The 24,578-nt window shown below is 35.5% G+C and overlaps 1 protein-coding gene across 1 annotated transcript in view; it reads right to left on the bottom strand.

Moving 5' to 3' along the window:
- NEGR1 (neuronal growth regulator 1) overlaps positions 1-24,578 on the bottom strand; it is an 841,474-nt gene that overhangs the window by 518,062 nt on the left and 298,834 nt on the right. The window contains exon 2 of the mRNA XM_084872088.1: positions 8,115-8,347. Coding sequence (XP_084728214.1) covers positions 8,115-8,347 — 233 coding nt within the window. The remainder of the gene's footprint in view (positions 1-8,114; positions 8,348-24,578) is intronic.

Here is a 24,578-nt window from a genome sequence, read left to right as displayed (position 1 = left end):
CAGTAGGGGGTGTACAGGAGGCGGCTGATCGATGACTCTCTCTCATCAATGTTTCTAACTCTATCTCTCTCCCTTCCTCTCTGTAAAAAATCAATAAAATATATTTTAAATAAATAAATAAATAAATAAAAATACATGAACTTTTTAAAAATTTTTACAAAATTCTTCACTGATTATAAAAGCCTACCTCATTTACGTCTAGATTAATAAACCTGAATTTTTCTGTGGGGGTATGTTTAAGGAAATAATTTTACTGAAGTCTAGATCACAAAAGACACCCAAAGGATTTATTTTTCTCAAGTTTCAATAAGTAGGCATAATTGTATAATTGTTCTAAGTTGTTTAGATACTAGATTATGATCTGTCTGGACATCAACAAGACTACCTCAAATATTCCAATAAATTAAATGCTTCTAACTGGATAATAACAATGAGAGTCCAATTAGCTAAAAAAGCATATGTCCTAAAATGCTTAACATTCCTTTCTTCCAAACTTGCAAATCTGGACATTTCAGATCAAAAGAAAGAGAAAAATGTGAGGTTGTGGATACGGTTCCAGTGTTATTACTACATCATTGTGGGGAAAATCTGTAGGGCAAATACAACCATATTTAAATCATCTAATCTACTCAATTGGTCTTTGACCCACTGATTAGTACTTACCTATTTATTAGTCTATATGAGCTCAGTATATTTTGGCTCTCATTGAATTGGGGTAAGCAAAGAGTTACTTATGGTAGAATAAGTAGAAAATTCCTGCAGAAGGAATGCGTATGAATATGTATCTTTATCCATGTAACCTATTTGATGTCAACTACTTGATATCACTGATAACCTAATTTTAGAGAGTAAATGATGTAATACATTTGTATCATCCCATACAAGGTGATCTTAGAAATTTATCTCTGTTATCTAGTTGATGCAATAAAGATATGGATCATACAGAAAAACTAAGTCTCTTTTAGGGAATAGCATTTTTAATATTTTCTTAAAAATAGAGTTCATGGAGACAGAGAACAGACAGGTGGTTGCCAGAGGTGAAAGGGGGAGAAATGGGTGAAGAGGGTTAAAGGTTCAAACGTCCAGCTATAAAATAAGTCAGAGGAATGCCATGTACAGTAAGGTGACTATTGGAGGAAGTCATCTAGAGAACGTGATGGCAGCTTGGCTCTGGATCTGAACCTGGGCAGTCTAAGGGTCATTACCCCTCCACTGTGCTTGGAATGTAGGTTCTGCCCACTGTTCCCACACTAGGAGCTGTTACAAAGATACAGCCTTGAGAATAAGGGGTCATTGAAACTGGCTGCACTTAATACATGACTGAACTTTACTATCCTTATTAACTGAACCTCTATATAAACTTTTAATGTTCTGGCAAAAGGGTCTGGAAATCTACTCGTCTTGCAATCACACAAGACAAGCCTTGTGTGTAAGTTCCTTCACTCATTATTAAACTTTCCAACTACCTACTACTCTGCCTCTATTTTGGTCTCTCCTTTCCCTCCATATACCAAGACCAGTTTAAGATTTCACCAGGGGAACTCCCAAAGTTTCACAGCAACAATGACTACCATATATATATATATATATATATATAAAGGCTAAGTGACCATCTGACCATCTGACCAGCTGGTAGGTATGACACACACTGACCACCAGAGGGCAGATGTTCAACATAGGAGCTGCTGAGTGCAGTGACTTAGCAGCAGCAGTTCTCAGGTGAGGCACCCTGGAACCAGAAAGGAGGGAGCCCTATTCCTGGTGGGGCCAGATGATTCCACCAGGCTGCAGGACCCCACCTGCCAGAAGGGCCCTGCTCACTCCACAAATGCCCTTTGAGGGACCTCAGGAGGTTGGTTCCAGGGTTTGCCCAGTCCCATCCACTGGCCACCTTCTAATTAATTTCCTTTCACTGTGCACAAATCAGTAAACTGGGTTACTAGTAGTTAATAATACTGTACTGTACTTTTAAGAGTTGCTAAGAGATTAAATCTTAAAAGTTCTAATCACAGAAAAATGAATCTGTAGTTACAGATGGGCCTAGTCCTGAGCCATCACTGCATTCAGCCAATGACCATTTTGACGTTTTGGGGCTCTGTAAAACTTCCTCATGCTGATAATTTTCGTTTGTTCGTTTTTTTATTATAGCTTGTTGAAATTATGAAATATTTACTGTTGCAGAATAATGACTTGACTTTTCTATTATATTGGACATTTTAATGTGTTTTTTGACCATTATAACTCGTTAGTTCTTTAGGACTTTAGAGAAAGGCAGGCCTATGCCTTGTGATGCTGTGTTATTGCCCATAGCTCCACTTGGAACAGAGAGAAGTGTGATGTCTTTCTCTTCCAGCATGTACCTTGTCAAGGTATTATGATTCATGAAAAGGATGTTAACATTAGATTAAGATGTTCTGGACTTTACAGAATATGGCTCTAACCTGAAGTCTTATGGAATAACTACTCCCCAGATATGCATTAATAAGTATAATTTTGAACTATCTGTACCTAAATTCCTATTCTAAGATCCATTGCAGGAAATAATATTTGTTGAGGTTTGACTCAGGAAGGACAGATTCTAAAATTTACTCATAGATGAACTAGCATCTTATTGATTTTATCTTTCAATTTTTAAATAATGTTTTAACTTCCCTGAACTTTGGCTATATAGAAACATGTTATAAGGAACAATCTTATGAAAGAGTGCTGTGAAAACTAAACACTTCCTGTGGAGTTGTTCCTCATAGCTGGCAGTGATATTCTGAGATGACTCAGTAGAAATCCTTCTCCATTCTGAGTAACAGGATCAAGGTAGTAAGAATATAAGTTTTAACCTTATGGACCATGAAATGAATAACTGATCCTGTTTCCCTTGCTATGTCAGCTGCTATAAATCTTAGAATTTTTTTTTTAACAAAGCTTCAAACATATATAGAAGTCATGTTCCAAATTTTATGATTTAACCTTATAATTTGCTTCAGATTTCTCCTATTTATCGTGATTTACTGAATACTTTTTAGAAGCTGCTTTAAATCCTTTCCGATATAAAATAGACTGTTAATAATAAATTATGTTTGAATGTGTTTTCTTTCTACTCTACAAAGCCTTTCTCAAAAACAATGAGTAAGCCTAAGGCAAGGATCTAACATCATCATAGTTTAAAATCTTTGGGAAGTGAACAATGAAATGAGAAGGAGTTGACAGTACAGGATATTTATTAAGGAATATTCTTGTGATAAATTCCTGGAGAAGGAAGAAAGTGGGATTGAACAGAGCAAGATAATAAACTGTAGTACATACTGCTCAACAGCTTCAGCTGCCTAAAGCCAAATGGCTCATCAGAGTCACTTTCCTTAGGCTAAAAGAGAGGGGCCTTTATATTCTTGTTTAATCAGTCATCAGATACTGGTTGCTCCAGGCAGAGGTGGTTCTCTAGGTTACTTCAAAAGGGCTGACCATTAAATAGCATTTACTAATGTCATTTGCTTGATGTCTTGCAAGCCCATCCTTATAAAGAGAAGCATAGCACAACATCTATCACTGAACAATTAGGTAACTTGATTTATTAGCATCATCCTACCTAATAAAAGAGTAATATACAAAGAAACCATCGCTCTGCTCAAAACCACACCTGCCAACCAGGCCCACCAGCCAATCAGAGTGAGTATGCAAATTAACACCAAACAAAATGGCTGTAGCCACAGAGAGCAGTTGAGAGGCTTGGGTTTCCCAGGCAATAGAGGAAGCCAAGCTTTACACAACCTGGCCGGCTTAGGCCTCCACTCAAGGATACAAAGTTTTGATTATAGAAGATAAATCCAAAGAAAAATGGTTGCAGCCACGGAACTGGAGAGTGCAGGCTAGGGTTGCTCCAGCAAAGGAGGAAGCCAAGCTTTCCACATGCCCTGGCAAGCCTAGGCCTCCACTCAATGATACAAAGTTTCAATTGTAAAAGGTAAATAAATTCCAGATACCAGGGCTTCTGCTTGGGTTGCCAGAGGGCATGGCCAGCCTGCAGAACACCATAGGCCCCTTGCCCAGGCCACCTCACACCCCAAGGGGACCCCGAATCTGATCCAGGACACCCTTCAGGGCAAACCAGTCGGCCCCACCCATGCACCAGGCCTGCAAGAGAAGTCAGTTGAGAGGGACCAGGTATGCAGGGGAGGGCAGTTAGAGGCGATCAACCCTGTAGGGGAGGGCAGTTAGGGGTGGCCAGGATGGCAGAGGAGGGAAGTTGGGGGCAAACAGGATGGCAGGGGAACAATTAGACACCAATCAGGCTGGCATGGGAGTGGTTAGGGGGTGATCAGGCTGGCAGGCAGAAGTGGTTAGGGGCAATCAGGAAGGCAGGCTGGTGAGCAGTTTGGAGCCAGCAGTCCTGGATTGTGTGAGGGATGTGCGAGGGATGTGTGAGGGATTTCTGACACTGGGATCAGGTCTAAACAGGCAGTTTAACTTCCCTCGAGGGGTCTCAGATTGGAGAGGGTGCAGGCTGGGCTGAGGGACACATCCCACCCCATGCACAAATTTTGTGCACTGGGCCTCCAGTCCTATATAACAAAAGCCTAATATGCTAGGTGTCCAGTAGTCTGGTAGGCTGTTCAACCAATGAAAGAGTAATATGCTAATGATATGCTAAGGTGCTCACCCTCTCGCTATGATGTGTACTGACCACTAGGGGGCTGATGCTCTGACCAATAGGTTAGCTTGCTGCTGGGGTCCAGCTGATCAGGACTGAGCGAGATGAATCAGATACCTCCTGGAGCCCTCCCACAGTCCCTCTGTGGTTGGCCAACCTCCCACATTCCTCTCTGGCCCTGATCATGCACTAGTGGGATCCCTCAGCCTAGCCTGTACCCGCTCACAATCAGGGACCCCTTGGGGGATGTCGGAGAGCTGGTTTCAGCCTGATCCCGCAGGCCAGGCCTAGGGATCCAACTGGTGCACAAATTCATGCATTGGGTCTCTAGTATTATTTATAAGTAATTTTATTCATTGAGTCTGTTAGCTAATTTCTAACTCTTTAAGCAAAAACCAAATTCACCACATTCTTCAAATTCCATGAGTACATGCATTGTTCAGCTCAGTTGAAAGAAAAACATAGAGATTAAAAAAAAAGTACACTTGCAGAGTAAATACAAGATGCTATTTATTAATTTGTATGGTGTACAATGGAAGCGTTCCACAAGTGCAATGAATATATGTTTTTAATTTTTTAACTGAAATCCCTTTTTTACCTTTCAAATCAAAAGCTAATAATCACACTGGATTTTTTACTTATTTATCTTTTGGTCATCTGTCTTTTTGGTTTTGACTGCCATGAACCTTAAGGTCTTTTGAGGCCTCATCTTCTTAATGAGAACATTAGAGTTTAAAGAGGTTTGATAATCACCCATTTCCTGAAGAAAATTTTCAGAATTAGAATCCAGGTTTTCCAATTCATATCCCAGTGTTTTTTCACCCTCATTGCTCTATTCATTGATATTAATAGCTCTAATAAATCAATAGCTCCAACAAATTTCCCATGCACAATGTCTGCCTTGGCATGATATTCTGTTTATTTTCCCCTTTCTAAAATGATTTTAAGTAGCTTCTTTGAATACATAGTTGCAACAATTAAAGATGACTTTATTTATTTATTCTTTAATCAGCCAATGTTTTTTTGACATCAGTGATTACTACTCTTCTTTCAATTGCTAAATTTCTTTATCTTGGTGAGTAAAGGCTTAACAAATTGTATAGCAAAGAACATACACTTCAAACTATCCAGATACACTGAGCACCAGGCAACAGAACAAATTTAGAGACTGAAGAGTCGAGCACGCCAGTTTATTTCCGTTCTTTGAGAGGAAATGTAGATTAAGCAGGGTTGGCTTTTCATGACATTTGCTTAGTTCTTGAATTGACTGACAAGCCTATTAATGGATTCCCTGAACTTTATTAATGTAATTGGAAAACTGCTCACATGCCAATCAACTTCTAATTAGTAATTATGTTCATAAATATGTAAAATTATTAGCTTTTAATGTATCCCAAGCACATACTTTCAACACAGTGACCATTGTTTTCTTCTAGAGGAACAAAACACTGGTAAAATATTCAATGAGTGTGTTCTGAATATGTATTTCCTGGAGTGGTACTTAAATGTTCACTATCATCAAATGGCCAGCAAAAAAAAAAAAAAAAAAAAAAAAAAAAAGACTGCCAGAGTAAGGCGTGCGACAGCTTTAAAATTGTGTGTAATATTAAACAATCTATGTAACATAAGGTTATAAAGAAATCTTATGGAAATCAAACAAGTTTCTAGGCAGGGCTTATATATCCATAGTCTGGTTTAAAAATCTCCACCTAACACGGAACAAGAAAGAATGAGAAAAAAATGAAAGAGGGATATATTCACTATCTAAAATATATCAGTTAAGTCTACAATAAGCAAAAAGTCTGTATCTCAAGTCACTCAAATATATTATTGTCCAAGTTTACTTTTTCTTATGTAATAGGAATCTTTTGTAGCTAGAAACTCAAGCCCAAGGGCACTGAACTACACAAGAGAATCAGATTTGGCCTAGATATAGAAGAAATGTGTTTCTGACTTATAACCTCATGTCAGTTTTTGAACTCCTGCCCTATGGAATCTCTGGATAATCTCTGAATAAAGGTGGACTTTGGTGAAAAGTACTATTTTCTCCTACGCTTTTAAATAAGGGGCTTCTCACAGTGAGCATGATCATAATAAGAAAAGGCATTGAGAAAATTCACTGATTTAATTTTCCATTATACTTACTTCCTTCCTTAAAGTTAACAGCTTAATTAATAAGTTTAATTTTTATCACAAAGTTAAAATATTTACTAACAACTGAAGCTGTATTTGAATTCAGGTTTATATTTATATAAGGAAATAGATTAACAATATTTTCCCAATGTAAGCCATTTAAATACATTAACATTTAGTGTTAATTATTGGAGGGGTTAACTCTGAGGTAGTACAAATACCTTGCTTACTAAGCATTCCTGTTAGGAATAAAACGTGTATTTACTGGTACCACATTCTCAAACAATTGTTACTAATTTCACTTAGAAATGCTGCAATGTCATATTGAGTTCCACAACATAATATTTCTATGCAACCAAACCATGATTAATCTAAAACGCACGAGGAAATAATGTAAAGGGCAAAAATATACATTTTCCATTCTGTTTGCATTATAATTTCTTTTTTGAGAAGCATTTGTGTTTAGAATAAATGTGCTCTTACATTGCAGTGTGCAAGAAAAATAACATAATTTGATGATTCTGTTTATATTTAGAGATTGCAAGTTAGCTAGCATGATTTATGATCTACTGAAAGTACATCAAAGTAGAAAGCATTGTATACAATATTTTTTCAATTACTCTACATTTAAATTAAGTATTTCTAGAAGGCTGCTTCTTTTCATTGAACGTTAATCAAAGTAAACAGAAGTTGGATTGAGACAAAGTATTGAAAACCTGGGGAATTGCTTTTAAAGAGTTCTCCTTCATATTTTAAAAAGTTCTAATATTTAATGTATCCCTCATGGGTTATCAGATATTTATTTTAATGTATTAATCATGGTTTTTCAAAGATTTATTGAAAGGGTAACTCAAAGAAAGATAGGAAGTGAATCATACACAAAAAATCACAATGTGATGTGAATTTATTTTTATCTTGGTATGTTGGAATTCATATGACTATAATACCCATTACACTTAATGGAATCTAGGAACATAAATCCTAGAAGACAATAACCATATGTCTTTCAACATTGTTAGTTACTTCTGAGTCATTTTGTTATCTAAAGATTGAACATTTCTGCCCTAGCTAGTTTTGCTCAGTGGATAGAGCATCGGCCTGCAAACAGAAAGGTCCCAGGTTCGATTCTGGTCAAGGGCACATGCCAGGGTTGTGGGCTCGATCCCCAGTGGGGGACTTGCAGGAGGCAGCCTATTCATGATTCTCTCTTATTATGAATGTTTCCATCTCTCTCTCCCACTTCCTTCCTCTCTGAAATCAATAAAAATATATAAAAAAATAAAGATTGAACATTTCTAAGCAGGGTCCCTCCCAGTATAGCAGTTATGGAAACGCATACCTTGCACAGTTAGATGCACCTGCATTGTTCTCGGCGTATGTTGAGTCTGAACAGAACACGTGTATGGGCCGTCATCTGTCACATCCACGTTTTGTATCTGGAGGCTGTAGTCTCTTTTATTCAATGTTGAAATGGAAACTCGAGGATCCACGGACCACTTATCACCTCCCGCAAAAATAATACTTGACCGGTTCAGCCAGGCACCCTTTGAAGCTCCATCTTCCAAATAACACCTACAAATTACCAGAGACAGAACACTATTAATCAAGTGAAAATGAGAGACATTATCTTTGTTCTGACTGCATTTTCGTATGCTGAATTACAGCACTTCATCAAATCCTAACATCAGACATAAACACAGGAAACAAGAACACACTGATGGGTCTTCATTCCCAATACAAATGTGAAACAATATCTGCATACAGCTTTGTTTTGTGTTGAGTTTGTGTGTGTGTGTGTGTGTGTGTGTGTTTTCATTGAAAGTCAGTCAAAATCAGTTTTCATTCTTTTTGTATTACAGGTAAATTTAATAAAGCTAAATTAGTTCATATAACAATGTTCGACATTAAAACAATGTTTGACATTCTGTTCTTTGAAATGATAAGAAGGAGGAAAGATGTACGAGTCAGCCTCTTTTAACCCAATCTAATTCTGAATATAGTGTACCAGATGCAGAATGCAAAGCATAGGATAGTACCATATACATGTTTATTTTTAAAATCCCCTGCATTTTCCGAGTGGTAAGTTTTCACACTAAAACTATAAACTGCATTTCACTTGATAGTATTGCTGTTGTAATTAAATGTAGCAATTTTAGTAGTACATTCATTTATTCAATAAATATTTATGAAGCATCTACTGCTTATGGATTAAAAAAAAAAACATAGTGTCCTTGCTCTTCTAAATGTTTAGTCTAGTAAGGACGACAACTAAGCAATGCAGTTAATACTGTACATTTAATAAAAATAATGTTATTAATTCAAGCTAACGTCCACGAGAGACAAAAGAGGGTTACTTGACTCAGTAAGAGTATTGGGGTATAGAAAATGGCTTTCTGGGAGAGGATAGGATAGGATGGGATGGGATGGGACGGGACGGGACGGGACGGGATGGGACGGGACGGGACAGGACAGGACAGGACAGGACAGGACAGGACAGGATAGGATAGGATAGGATGGGATAGGAAATGCCCCAGCTAAAGCAGTGAGAAGTGGAAGATGTAGCCTTTTAGACAGAGGTGCTATATATACATGGGCAACACAGGGAAAGGCGAGAGAAATAAGACATTCCCAGGATGTACAAATAAGCATGAGCTATAAGGGAAGGGTGAGAGATGCAACTGGAATGGTAAACTGGAACCAGATGATGATGATAGTAAGCCTGATGACAGTAGATTTGGAAGCCAAATTCAAAGCCGTTTATTCAAAGTTGTATTCTGTAACAAGATTCAACTATACAGCTTTGAATCTAATAGAAGTCAGCACATCAAGACTTAGAACAGAAGGCTCTGGTCATATATCAGTGATTTTGCTGAGGCCTGGAATTCTGTTTCGTTTTGAAAACATTCTGATACAAATTAAAGACTGGTTCTCTTAAACGAGTACAAAGCACAGCTACAGAATGAAAATACACATACATCGAAATAGTTTGACAGCATTTCCACAGAACACCTTGGGGGATTGAACACAGTGTTTGAGATTGCTACAAAATTGTAAGCTGAATGCAGCAGGGGTAGGTTGCTGCCAACTGCATGAAACTAATCAGTGGGTGAAAAAAAAATAAGGAACAGGGTACACTGCAGAATCTCATTTGCAGTCAGCTTCACGATCTACGAATCCAAACTAGTGGAAGTCATAAAGGTCACTGTTCATTGGAAAGCTTTTCTTTATGTATGTAATGAAGAAAATAAAACCCACTTTAATGGTATAATTAAACAATTATAGTGTATTTCCATTCTTTTAAATATGCAGAAAGAAGATAGAGGATACATATTTCCCATTTCCCAAGATCACATTTGTACTTTTGGGTACAATACTAAAACACCACTACTAGGGTTGTGATAATCCCAATGTTTGTATTTACGACCTGGATTTGTGAAGTTTATTGTGTGACCTCTCCATTCATGGCCTTCACACATTATCTGATGCTCATAACAACCCTGCACTGTATGGATTGCTATGTCTAATTCATCACCAGAAAAATAACTGGAATGCTTGGGTTATATGACTTGCCCTGGCTACACCAGTAATGAGTGGCAAAGTTGAATATATAATTGAGTCTAACAGTTCTATATCCAATGTCCTTTACACCATAATGCATGCAGATCAAAGACTTTCAAAATAGGTTTCAGAAATGGGAAGATGATTAGGATGTTGCAGATATTACTGCAAGTAATTTCTTATTTACTGAATATGACCAACTACTTAACCTGTCCTATTCTAAAGGAAGCAGAACATTAATTATTAATGGATATTTGACCATGAAAGTCTGATTTTGAACACCCTGCTCTGCATTTCCCTCTCCCTAGAGACAGAAGCAGCTTTTCCTTTATGTGGTGGGTATTAGAGAACCATGGAGATTAACCAGCCTTTAGACATGAGCTCTTTCATAGACCTGGTCTGGGTTGTAACTTCTAGTCTTAGCATAAGCACTGTTCCTCTGTTCTGGCATGTCAGGGACCATCAGGAAGAATAGAAGTTATGTTCTGCTGTGAAGATGAAAAAATGAGCCCTTTATGTCCTCTGGGCTCAGGTAACTATATTTCATAATTGTTATTGGTCCCAACTCAAAGCTTGTAAAGACATACATTAGAAAAACCCTCAAACCAGACTCAGAAAAAAAGAAGAAAACAACAACAAAAAACCCCACATTTTTTGTATTATTTCCTCAGATTACTGTATAATTATTATCAAATTATACTACTGAGTTAGAACTTAAATAACCCAAATGACCATTTATGGATTTTATAAATTGGAAACAGCAAGTCTTTCTATTTTATAAAAATCATAAGATATTTATATCAAATTTATGTATTTTAAAGTCAACTATAAGGTGATTATATAAAATTAGTGGCCTGGTGCACAAAAATTCATGCACAGGGGGCAGGGGGTTGTCCCTCAGAGTGGCCTGCTCCTTTCCAATCTGGGACCCATTGGAGGATGTCCGACTGCTGGTTTAGGCCTGATCTTTCAGGGATTGGGCCTAAACTGGCAGTCAGAAATCCCTCTTGCAATCTGGGACCTCTGGCTCCTAACTGCTCACCTGCCTGCCTGCTTGATCAACACTAATCACTCTGCCTGCTGGCCTGATCACCCCCAACTTCCCTCCCCTCCTGGCCTGATCACCTTTAACCACCTCTGCCTCAGCCTCACCACCATAGCTTTGTCTGAACAGATGTCTAGAAGGTCCCTGGGAAGGTCTCCTGGTCTAATTAGCATGTTGCACTTTTATTAGTATAGATTATTAGTAAATATATTAAATAGGCCAAACAAATAAATCAGATTCCTTGAGAATAACAATCTATATCTTCTACCTCCACATTCACCCTAGTTTTTCCCCTTCACAATACAAAGGATTGTCTGACATGTGTGCTGCATTAAGAAAGAATTCTGGAGGGAAGGAAGGAAGGTATCATTAACAGAACCAGTCAGCTTGAACTCTTAACTGTGGTGATAGATGATGCTGTGTACTTTTAGAGTTGGACATCGACAAAGGTGAGAGGTTCTACCTTTTAGGATTAAGTAATTCCTGTGTGAGGAAGAGGTTGGTGAAGCAAAGACAGTCATGTAGTCAATGAGAGCATGATGAAGCCATAATTCTGGGGTAACAAACTCAGATCTTTTTATCCTCTCCAAGATTTCTAAATGGAACATTTTAAGAACCAGTGAGCTAAGGACCCCTGCAAAGTATAGACAGTAAAATAATCATAAAATGTTTAATAATGAATACATCCTTTAACTGAGTATGGCATGGATTTTCTTGAAAGTGTTTTCTTTCTTTCTTTCTTTCTTTCTTTCTTTCTTTCTTTCTTTCTTTCTTTCTTTCTTTCTTTCTTTCTTTCTTTCTTTCTTTCTTTCTTTCTTTCTTTTTTAATCTTCGCCATTATCCTTATAGGGAGATGAGTAAAGCAGTCCAAAAATATAATCCTCGGCATAAGCTGCGTTAGCACCATGACAAATACTTCAATTTTCAGTCAATCATCTGGATGTTTTGTATACATAGTTTCAAACATCTGGTTATTGGAAATGTGATAGCTATGTGGGTAAGACGGGTGAAGGGATGAGAAAAAAAGAGAAAGAACCCATTGACAGGACAACAGTGTGGTGATTATCGGGGACGGGGGGAGAGAGGGTATAAGGAGAATAAATGGTGATGAAAAAATAAAATTTAATTTAGTTTCATAATTTTTTTAAAAAGAAAGAAAAATGGCTGGGATATTTATTTATTTGTTTATTTATTTTATTGATTTTTCGCAGAGAGGAAGAGGAATAGAGAGCTAGAAACATCGATGAGAGAGAAACACTGACCAGCTGCCTCCTCCATGCCCCCGACTGGGGATGTGCCCACAAACAATGTATTATACATTCTCTTGACCAGAATTGAACCTGGGATCTTTCAGTCAGCAGGCTGATGCTATATCCACTGAAACAAACCGGTTTTGGCTTGGATATTTATTTTGTTCCACGATTGTTAATTATATTAACTTAACTTTGGGTTGATAAAATTAACACAAAGCTAATGCTCTTCTAATCGGGATTGCATTTAACTTCCAAACTCTCTTAAGGAGCTCCTTTATAAATGACATTACCACATATTAGCAGGTCCCTATTTTGGGAGCAATAAGTCCTATTTGGAATAGGACTTGATCAAACTGATGCTGGAATATTCTAATTGACTCTGTCTGTTATATTATCTCCTGTGGTAATTAAATATAAAGTTGGACCTCAGAGAGTTTAGTAGAAATTAGCATATTTAGGTTATTTATTATTTTTTAAAGCTCTATTAGAGAAAAAGCCTATGGCTGCTGAGGAATGATTTGTTTCACTTTCATATCTCTAATGCCCTATAACACTCTCCAAAAACATAATCCCTAGCACCATTACCAGTACTCTACACACCAGGATTTTTTCAAGTTTATGAAAAGAAGCCAGCTTTTCTCTAGACACAGTGATTAATGAAAGTTCCCATCAAAGGTACTAACTAATAAAAGAGGAAAATTTGTTTTATTAATTTCCCTTGGATTCAAAACTATGCCATGTGAAAACAATATTGCTATGAAGGAAGATAGTTACCTTCATGGCTATCTTTTCATGGTATCACAAAGTTCTAAATATGACAGATAACTTTTAAAAGAATACAGAGAAAATAAAATAAATATTGTAAATTCAGAACCCATAGGACCTCCATGCTAATTCTTGCATACAAAGAGAGCATTGATATCTTGGCATCCAGGCCACAATGAAAGGAAGTAAAGCATAGATTAAATGAAACAGAACAAATTCTATCCACTCCCTTATTTATCTTTATTTTTAAGGCACTCTTTCTTAAAGTCTTTCATGCCAGCTATTCACTTGATAACATCACAGGTAGACATCATTATAGATATAGAGATGGAGATAGAGATAGATGTATATGAAAATAGATAGACATGTGTTTACAAATATACATAGTTTTATGTTTATATATTTAATATTTTCCAGATAATAATATCATTATATATAACATTATGGCTGACTTACTACTTGAAGTTCACTTTTACTATTATGATAAAATCTTATTTGTGGCAGAAAGAATTATTGTTATCTTCCTATTTCTTGGCAGGTGTAGGAGCTATAAGACTTTGTCAAGGAAAACCCATACAATCAATAGCTTCAGTTACATTTTTGTAGTCATGCCTTCTAAATAACAAGAATTGCATTTTAAAGAAATACCTATGTAAAATGTACTTGTGTAGGTAACAGCTAAATATTATTATGTAAATAATATATTAATATTATTGTGTGCCAAATACTCTTGTAAAGGCAGTACATGTATTTCTCACTCAATCTTTACAACAACTTTTTGGAATAGGTATTGTAAAATACTATCATACTGCCCATTTTACAGAGAGGAAACTAAGATATAAAGAGGTTAAGTAACTTACTGAAATGACTTATTAAAATTTGTAATTCATAGAAATAACTTCATTATGACAAAATTGAATTAAACCTTCAGGCATAATCTACCTACATAATATCAATGATACATGTACAGTTGTTTTTAGAATGGTAATTATGACAAGTTGGGCATATTTTACTTCACATAGTATGGAAAAAAAACCTAATTTCTAATTTTTTAGAGAATGAAATCTATTTATTTTATATTTTCTTCTAGAACTTCTTTATAATAATAAATATATATTAAAATATCTTGGAAAAGAGATTGAAAGTTACCAGCTGGTTTCTAATTATAAGAAAAAATTCTCAAACAACTTAAATATTTTAATACTATAAATCAAAATAAAATAATAAAAACTTTTCAAGTAAAGATAATAAAACTTCTTGCTTTTTTTCCATGAAATCTAAGCTTACTGTCTAATAGATGAAATTAAGTGATAATGTAAATTAATGCAATTAAGTGATAATGTCAATGTATGTTTTTTAGTCTTACTTTACTGTGCAATTTAAATTACCTAAGTCTTTATTAAAATAATATTTACTCAACATTTTAAATGCCTAGAAAATCATTAAACATTGGTTTTGGGTTAATCACTAAATTTCAAACATTAAATTCACTTATTTCAACTTGTAATAAAACCATGTCTTTCTATAATACTACAATTTTATTTATCTTATTCTTTCTACTAGCTCATGTAAGTTAAGCCTCCATTTAAGCAAAATATTTGTGTTTAGAAAGGGCAACACCAAGTAATTTTTAAATTTAGAATGCTTCAATACATTATTTGTAAATCATTCAACATATAAATTAGCATTTATGAAGTAAAATAGGTATGGGTAAAGAGAGCCTGTACTTTATAACTAAATAAAATAGGAAAGTCTGATTGGCAAAATAACTTCATTTTTGCCCTACTATTGAAGTCTAATCATCATCATCTTGTCTTGATAATAATAAATTCCATTAGCTGAATGATGACTATGGATGGACTAAGAGGCTGGAAAATATATGATCACATTTAACATTCACAGAGCCTTTTGAGAGGTCAGTAGGTCTTTTATTCACATTAAGAGTGGTGCACACATGAATGCAGGCTTGATGGATGAGGCAGAGATTATAAAAAGGACAAGGTGTTACATATTGAGGAAGTTAGTTTAGCACTAGCTTTGTTCAAATGATTTTAAGCATGAATCGAATTGGAAAATGTTTCTGTCATTTCTACTTTTTGTTTTTGAATCCAACTAAACCAGCTTGCTTTCTCCCACGAGGACTAGAATATGAGATCCTTGGATCTGGAAGGGCTTCAAGATTTCTGTTAACTAGCAGGTGCTCTGAACCGCTGTGGGGAGAATTCTGTCTGCAGCACTGCTCCCTGGCAGATGCTTCCTGGAGAAGCTGGACTTTCACCTCAGGAGCTATAAAAGGGAGTGAGCACTACACTCAAAATGCGTGCAGGAGGCATTTAAAGTAACTGCATCTGAGAAGGGAGAATCAAATCAGCCCAGAGAAGTGTCGCGATAAAGCGCTAAGCTCCAAGCATACCTTGCTCTTCTGTCCTCTCTTTGGGGGAAGCCAGAACAGGCACCTCTTCCTCAGAACCAGGGAAAAACAACATGGCGTTCTGTACTCAAACAGTATCAGCAACTCTACTGCCTCACATCAACCATCTTTGTGTCTAAGTAATTTAGAAAATATCCTATTTGCATATACATACAGCTGAGAAAAAAGAAACATAAAAAAATAAACAGAAAGGTATATACTTCTTTACAGCGTTGGTGAATATAGACATTTAAAAAATGAAAAGAATTATAAGAACCATTCTTTTTTATATTTTATTGATTTTTTACAGAGAGGAAGGGAGAGGGATTGAGAGCTAGAAATATTAATGAGAGAGAAACATCGACCAGCTGCCTCCTGCACATCCCCCACCGGGGATGAGCCCGCAACCAATGTACATGCCCTTGACCAAAATCAAACCCTTCAGTCCGCAGACCAATGCTCAATCCACTGAGCCAAACCGGTTTTGGCAAGAATCATTCTATTTATGTTGATCTTTAAACTTTCTGTTGGTCACTGCTGGATTTTTTATTTTTTTATATAAAAATTAAGAATAAAATTTTAAAAACTGTCAGTTCCTACACAGGCCTTGGGAAATCACTAAACACCCCTAGGGTATTTATACCACAGTTTAAAACCTTTTGATACCTAGAATGCTATATTTCATGTTTTCTATTGTTCAGCTTTTGAACTCCTTATTTAAAGCTACCAGCATATTTGTCTCCAATTTTTCTCTTTTTTTTCAACTTCAGATTCTGTATGCGTAGGAATAAGGAAAACAGAAGACTGAATTTGTGTGAAATTTATTGGAATGTAAGTTTACAGAATAATTTTAGTACCCAAAAAATTATTAAAAATATATATAATTTCAAATAATTTCTTAAATATAATTTCAAAAAGTCTTTCACTTTCTTTGGTATTTTAAGGTGATGCTTAAAGGTAGTAAAAATCTGTTGAAAACAAAGCAAAACTTGTTTAAGACAGGCTATATTATAATTATCAGTAAATTAAAATCATTTACCTTATGGCTTAAAAATAACAATAATAATCTGAATTTTGCTGAATTACTTGAGTTTGATTATTCATTCATATTTCTTAATATTTAAACATATTTGAAAATTGTAAACTGGTACCCATGGATTTTAAATATTTATTTTTTAGCATATACCTTGGTAGTCTCTTGAGTTTCTTCTCTTTCTGAGAAATCTAAAATATACTTATCTTTCTAGAGGACATTTTGTTATTGTTAAATCTTTACTGCCTCAAGATATCTGTGTGAATTTCATGAGTTATGTTTGTGTATATGTGAGTGTGTGTGTGTGTGTGTGTGTGTGTGTGTGTGTGTGTGAAGACATTTGATGCAAAACTTGACAGGCAGTGAAAATGAATATAATAACAAGGATGGAAATTTTGAATATGTTACCAACATTTAATTTATATTCATTATATTTGAGTTGTTGCCTACAGAAAATTCCAGAGCCTCTACAAATATCAATGCATCTCTTGCTGGAGGATCCATCCAGCAGTAGTTTCTAGTGGACAGCTGGACCTGTCATATCTCAGTACCTGGCTGGCTGAGGAAAAGAAGTGCCTCCAAGGGATGTAAAATTCCACTGTGGTTTGTGAAAAGCTGGAATTCCAGCCATGAATTTCTGGCTGGACCTCTGCTTATTGTCCTATTCCCATGACTGAATTCTCAAGGTCACAATTCTGTGATATTGATCATTACCTCCTTGAGGCACTTTAAAAAGTCAACCTGAAGAGTCAAGAAGAAAAGTGTCACTGTAAATGTTCTCTAAAAACAGGTGAATTGGAATCTGGTGAAAAGTTGATATGATTTCTCCAAGGATAATTGTACCCTGCATTCAAACAACATGGGGTTAAATCACAATTCTTTCTGACTCCTACTAACCCTAGAAATTTGGGGACTATTTAATTTTTCTAAATTTTCACATTTGATTCTTTAAAATGAGGAAAGTATATGTCCTTGAAAGGGCTATTTTGAGGATTAACTGAAATGCCCCATGTGATAAGACCTAAGCACTTAACCTTAGACACCATTGCTTTGGGAGACTCTTCCTTGACCTCTCTATTCCATGCCTATGGCAGGTTTAATTGACCTCTCCTAAAGTCTGCATTGCCCCAGCACATTAATTATCTTATTTGATTGCCCCTTGCTGTGTAATAGTTATTATTTATTTATTTTATATATATTTTTATTGATTTCAAAGAGAAAAGGAGAGAGAGAGAGAGAGAGAGAGAGAGAGAGAGAGAGAGAGAGAGAGAGAGATAAATCAGTGATGAGAGAGAATCACTGATTGGCTGCCTCCTGCACACCCACCCCTCAACCGGGGATCCAGCCCACCACCCAAACACATGCCCCTGACTGGGACCTAGAACCCTTCAGACCACAGGCTGATGCTCTATCCACTGAGCAAAATTGGCTAGGGCTAAAATTCATTTTTAAAATCATTTATCAACTATGCTAAACTGTAAAGGACTCTAGTTGTTGACTGGTTCATTGTGATGTCCTGCAACAAGTGCATTTCTACCTAAAATATATTTTTAATACTATAAGAACTCTATATGAAGTGTTGTGAAAATGGTGTAAAATGAAACAACAGACTGTTGGGAACAAGAATGGGATGGGACTAGCACAGCCAGCATTGACAGTCACCTTATTGTCATTGCTGTAAATCAGTGTTTCCCAAACTTTTGACATATGTGTACCCCTTCTATAATTTTCATAATGCTGAGTACCCCTCATGAGAACGTAGAATTAGGCGCAGCTAAGCACGGTGCAGTGCATATCCCCACCAAACTCTTCCAGTACCCCTGGGGGTATCAGTACCACACTTTGGGAAACACTGCTGAATGCTCTTGGTTATCCTTAAGGTAAGAACACACAGAAATCTCAGGATTTCCTCCATGACTCAAAAATGGAATATTGCATGTGGAACAAAAGGCTGTGCTCACTATCTACAGAGGTTATTTGTACCTGCTCCTTCATTTCACCATAAAAATAATTTAGTGATGCGAAAATCTAGCTTTGATGTACTGAAAGTAAAACAAACCCCCATTTGACTCAGAAAAACAAATAGAAGCCACTTCCATCGCATGGTATTTTCTCAGAATGTGTGAGCAAAACTCAGGAGCTAGTTTAAGTAGATAGTGAGAAAGAGTTATAACGAAAACTTACTAGATAAAAGAATAAACATATTGTTTAAATATAGACAAAGTTTACTCATTTGATTTTAATTTGATTTATATTTTTAGGTTATTAAAAGGTTGATGATCTACAAACATGTTCATTGTTAAATATTATCAATGTGTATGTCAATTAGGTTAGAGTTCTTACTTTGAAACAATAAGTCTTTCACTTCTTTAACCAAAGAAAAATTTATCGTTCACTGTCCTTAAAATTATCTGCATTTTCTTGCTGAACACACTAGCCATTACTGTTAGTATCATTTGTAGTTGATATAACACATATTTGGGTAACATCATTAAACATAATAAATGTACTGTAGTAGTAACTTTCTGAAGAAAAGAGAAAGAATGGAAATTTAATGCATTTTTTTGAATTAGATATATAAGATGTAGTGCCCCTGAAATTTTAAGGGTTATTTCACTTAATTTTTTTCACTTGAGGTATTTTCCTCCTCAAAGACTGTTTTATTCCTGAGCTGGTTTCCTGTGTATGAAACTCCTTACCATTTACTCTACAACTCTCTACCTTAGCCATTAATCTCTCGCGTGAAGCTGCCAAAATCTTTTATGAAAATCGAAGTGTACTATATCCACTTTTCTTATCTTTCACAGTGCATTATTTTCAAGCAGCCCAGCAAGTTAGTTAAGCATAAACTGCCTTGTAAAATTCATGTTGGAAATACAACCACGCTTTCCTCAGCTTTTATTCTGTTACCAATATTTCACAATTGTCTTTGCAATCAATACTGAACACACAGGCTATTGTTTCCTGGCTTGCTTGTCTCCTGAGCTTCCTAATTCATGACTCGCTTCTGATTCAAAAGCACTTCATGGATGTCATACTATATATATACATGCATCCTTTTTTCTCTCTAATTGGCTTTTCTAATTATGAGCCCTTGAAAAAAAAACTATCATATTTCTCTTTTTTCTATAAAGCAGTAGCTTACCATATGTATGTTTTCAGGATTTCAAATCAAAATTGTAAAATTCTTTGCCAGTCTTAGTTTTCATGTATTTAGAACAAAAGAAAAAATATGAGTTTATGAAGAGCTAGTAGATTTTCAGGTGACATTTTATTGAGTTATGAGCAAATGAATGAATAAATTTCTTTTGAAATACACACCCACCCAACAATTAAAGTAAACTATTTTTTACTTCCAATTTTTTTTTTTTAGAATTAGATTTTTCCAAACCCAAATTGTTCAGATTCTCAGTGACCCTTGTACCCTTTTGAAATGAGTTGGTCATCCCAATCAGCTATTAATGAACAGGCAACTATAGTGGAAAATCACCAATGGTATAATTAATCAAACTACACTTTATATTTAAATACAGAAAATAAGTGAAACTGAGCTATTTTTGCGTAATCTCATTGAGAAATAATCATCCTTGAAAATGAATTCAAGATTGTTATTTTGAGATATAGTCTGTCAGTTCCCATTTCAATTCCCCTTGAAAATTTACTTTCTAGTTCTAGCTATGCAAGTATACTAGAAAATTAAAAGACAAATAATAAAAATGTCCTTGCTTTCAATAAGCTTACAACCAAGAATGGCGTATATACAAAATATTTACACCATGATAGACATGATAGAAGTGCCATAAGAGATAGAATGGTATAGAACTTTTAGATGGTGAGAACATATTTCATACTAAAAAATAGAGAGGGAGGAAAGTAAAAAGCCAAAGAGAAGATAAAGAGGGAAAGCATAAGTCTTTTTTTGTGTAGCCTGAGTTGAAGTGAGGATTCTTAAAACAGACAGAATATTCAATTAGAAGCTATTATCTTCACCACCAATCATGAAAGACTAGTCTAACTTGTCAACATAGAAATTTCAAATGAGATGATAGATGAAAGAGCCATGATCAAGATGAAATTGTTAGTCTTGAAAGAGGTGGGGGGGGGGGGGTCTAGTATAAGATAAGAGTGAACAGATGGCATTCTTTTCAATTGTAGAAACTTGTATATCTGGAAATATCCAAGTACTCTCTAATTTGGGAAAGTTAGAAACAGTACTTGGATTGAGGACAGAGATAATAATTATTGATATTTTTTTAACATATTGCATTTGATACATAGGTACCATCACCAGGATGAGGTGGTCAACTAGTAATTATAAATGCAATCATTAGTAAATAGACATATATGGAAATTATTCACAATAGGTGTGAGTATGGTCATGCCATGGAGTACTATGAATAAAAAAGAGTTTCAAAGACAATAGAGAGATACCATTAATTTTGGTATCTCTATAATAGTAAGACAAAAACATATTTTAACATGAAAACCAAGAAAAGTTTTAACAAGGAGTGTCTTTGAGTACCTAACACTATAGAGAAATCAAAAGGGACTGAAAACATGTAATTAACCAGAAAATTACTTCTCAGTACAGTTTTGAGAGCTGTCTCAGTGCAGTTATGAAGTAAGCATGTATGTATTTTAAGAGGGTTTAGTGGAGAAGAGGATTAACAGAAAACTATAATTTTATAGTATTTATAATGTGTAGTTCTTTTATAAAAACTAGGTTAATGTAAAATGGAAACGATAGCTTTCTCAAGCTTCATTTCTTTCTATCTCATTGCATTTTAATGAGTTAGAAACATCGATGAGAGAGAATCATCAATCAGCTGCCTCTTTCATACCTCCTACTGGGGATGTGCCTGCAACCAAGGTACATGCCCTTGAATGGAATCGAAACTGGGACCCTTTAGTCCTCAGGCCAATGCTCTATCCACTGAGCCAAACCCGTTTTGGCCAATTAACATTTTTTGTAAAAGTTTCTTTAGAGCCTAGTCAATATTTCTGTCCTCAAAATAATACATTTATTGGATATTTTTCATCTCATTTAATTTATTTGTATAATTTTAAATGTATAGATACATGATAGAATCTGAAACCACTTCCTACTCATTTAGGACTTTCAAAAAGAATAATGCTTAGATTGTTTATTTCTTTCTCATCATTAAATTTTAAATTGGTGAATGTGTGGAAGGGTATATTTAATCCTTAAAATGTATTTATCTATTTCCTATTGTTATAAAAAATGATTATTTAATAGCCAGCTATCTTGGGTATTTTTGGAAAGCAAAGATAAACCAAGGAAGAGAGAATTTCTTTAAGGAAAAGGGCTTTGAGATGAATTGATTTACTGATTATAATGAATCCAAATTCTTTATCTTTCTGAAAGAACATGAACTACAGTTCATAAATTCAGACTTTGAAAAAATTGAAAGAGGTATTCTAAATTTGGTTAGATATAAGCTTAAATAAAATGAAAGACATAAAAAAAATGATGCTGACCTAAGCAATTACTGGGATAATTTGCATATATAATAAGCTGAGAATTAATGGACATTAAATTGAAGCTGAGGGAAGTGTTTTAATAATCATCATTTTTAAGGATTCATGCTTTTCTGACTTCCAAAAGGGAAATTGCTGGGATCAAGATATTAAAAACAAAAACCCATAGAAGCCCATTTCAAAAAATAGTCTAAATATAAAATCAATCCTAATAAAAGTATTGCAGTCTTGTAGCTGTCAACCACATGTAAGTAATCAAATAATAATTAGCATCATTTCATCATTAGTGATAAACTAAATACTAATCAGTTATACACAAATACTTTATAAAAGCTGAGACTTGGAAGGGCAGCAATGGAAAGATTAGGAAAAAAAAAAAGGCAAAGATTTGTCATCAGAGACCAATTCAGAGATCATCCATACCCTCCCATTTCCAATTATTATGCAGGATTTAAAAAGTTGGGCAGTGAAGAACAGTGATAGGGAGAAGAAGATGCTTCTCTTAAAATATAGTGTTAGAGGATAGCTCTATAAATACCATGCACCACCAAAAAGCTGAACATGTTGGTTCTAGAAAAATAAAAGTCTGAAACATCCCTGAAGGCAACATAGCAAAACGAAAACTCTCCTATTTCGAGCACACCATAAGATAGGAGGGTTCTTTGGAAAAGACAAGAATTCTGGGGAAAGTACAAGCAGCAGGAAAAGAGGAAAAGCAAGTATGAGAGGAATTCACTCCATGAAAGGAGACATAGGAATGAATAGATAGACAAGAGCAGAGTAGGGCTGTTGAGGACAGGAGGTGTGGACATCTCTCATTCATAGGGACCCCAGGAGTTGGAGCTGACTCAATGGCACATAATACACACACTGGATAAAGCTTTGCTGTCCTTATACTTTATAGAAAAATAAGATGGAAATTAACAGTATAATACTACACACTAAAAATGGAGCTGAAATTTGAACTCAAGGTGTAGCTGAATCCAAATACCTGTCTCATTCTACTAGATTTTCCAAACTATTACAAAACTAGTTTTCATAGATATCTTTCAACATACCCACATGCCAGTAAACAATATTTTTTTGTGTTTTGTTTTGATTTTCCTAGCACGTTACAAAGAATTATCTGAATGAGTCCAAAAAATAAATAATATATTTTGGTAGTAATGAAAATCAGTTCTTGCATTACTGGGTCAAATGACACAGTAACAGAACAGAAAGGCAAATAATATTATGTAGAAAGTAATTATCTTATGTGGAAGTGTATACATTCTTTTTTTATTATTTTTTCAGAGAGGGAGAGAAAGATAGAGAGAGAAACATCAATGATGAGAGAGAATCATTGATTGGCTGCCTTCTGCATGCCCACCATGACACGGGATCAAGCCCACAACCCAGACATGTGTATTTGACCAGAATTGAACATGGGACCCTTTAGTCAGCAGGCTGACACTCTATCCACTGAGCCAAATCAGCTAGGGCTATTCTTGAATGTTAATATTGTCCCTTTCCTAGCCTGCAGATATAAAAAGCAGTGAATTCAGGCTATGGTATCCTCTGAAAGAACAGATTGCAGACTCCCTGAAAGCAGTTTTGAACAGCAAATATCAAGCTGGCCACACTGGAACAAAGGAAGAACTAGTGGAATATCTCTATTGTCTTACCTGCTTATGTTTTATAAAAATTGATTGTTTCTTTGCTTTGGTGCTACAGGGACCATTAATAGAGTCCAATGCTTTATTCTTGCCAATGTATCAAAATCCAAAGAAGCACATTGCAGAAAATAGTCTAAAAATAAAATCAATCCTAATAAAAGTATTGCAGTCTTTAGCTGTTAACCACATGTACGTAATCAAATTTCATTGTAGAAAATAGTGATTTGCTCTAGATCAATCTTCAGCTTTAATGTTAAATGAAAGCATTTTATTAGTTACTAGTGGCCCGATGCACAAATGAAGATTTATGCAAGAATGGGCCTTCGCTCCTCTGGCTGCCTGGCACCGCCTTAGTTCTGGCCAGAGCCACCTTTCTGCTGTGGCTCGGAATCACCTTTCTGCCTTTCAATGCTGTCCAGATGCTCCAGGTGGCTGGGGCTGTGTGAAACACCTGCCCTGTGGCCACTTGGTGCCTGTGTATGCAAATTAATCTGCCATCTTTGTTGGGTTAATTTGCATACTCACTCCTGATTGGCTGGTGGGTTTCAAGAAGGTATGGTCAATTAGCATGTACTCTTTTATTAG

Source organism: Pipistrellus hanaki (assembly GCF_964339955.1).
Source record: "Pipistrellus hanaki genome assembly, chromosome: 2".
Lineage (NCBI taxonomy): Eukaryota > Metazoa > Chordata > Mammalia > Chiroptera > Vespertilionidae > Pipistrellus > Pipistrellus hanaki.
Note: the sequence above shows the minus strand (reverse complement) of the source record. Positions and strands in the feature narration are given on the sequence as shown.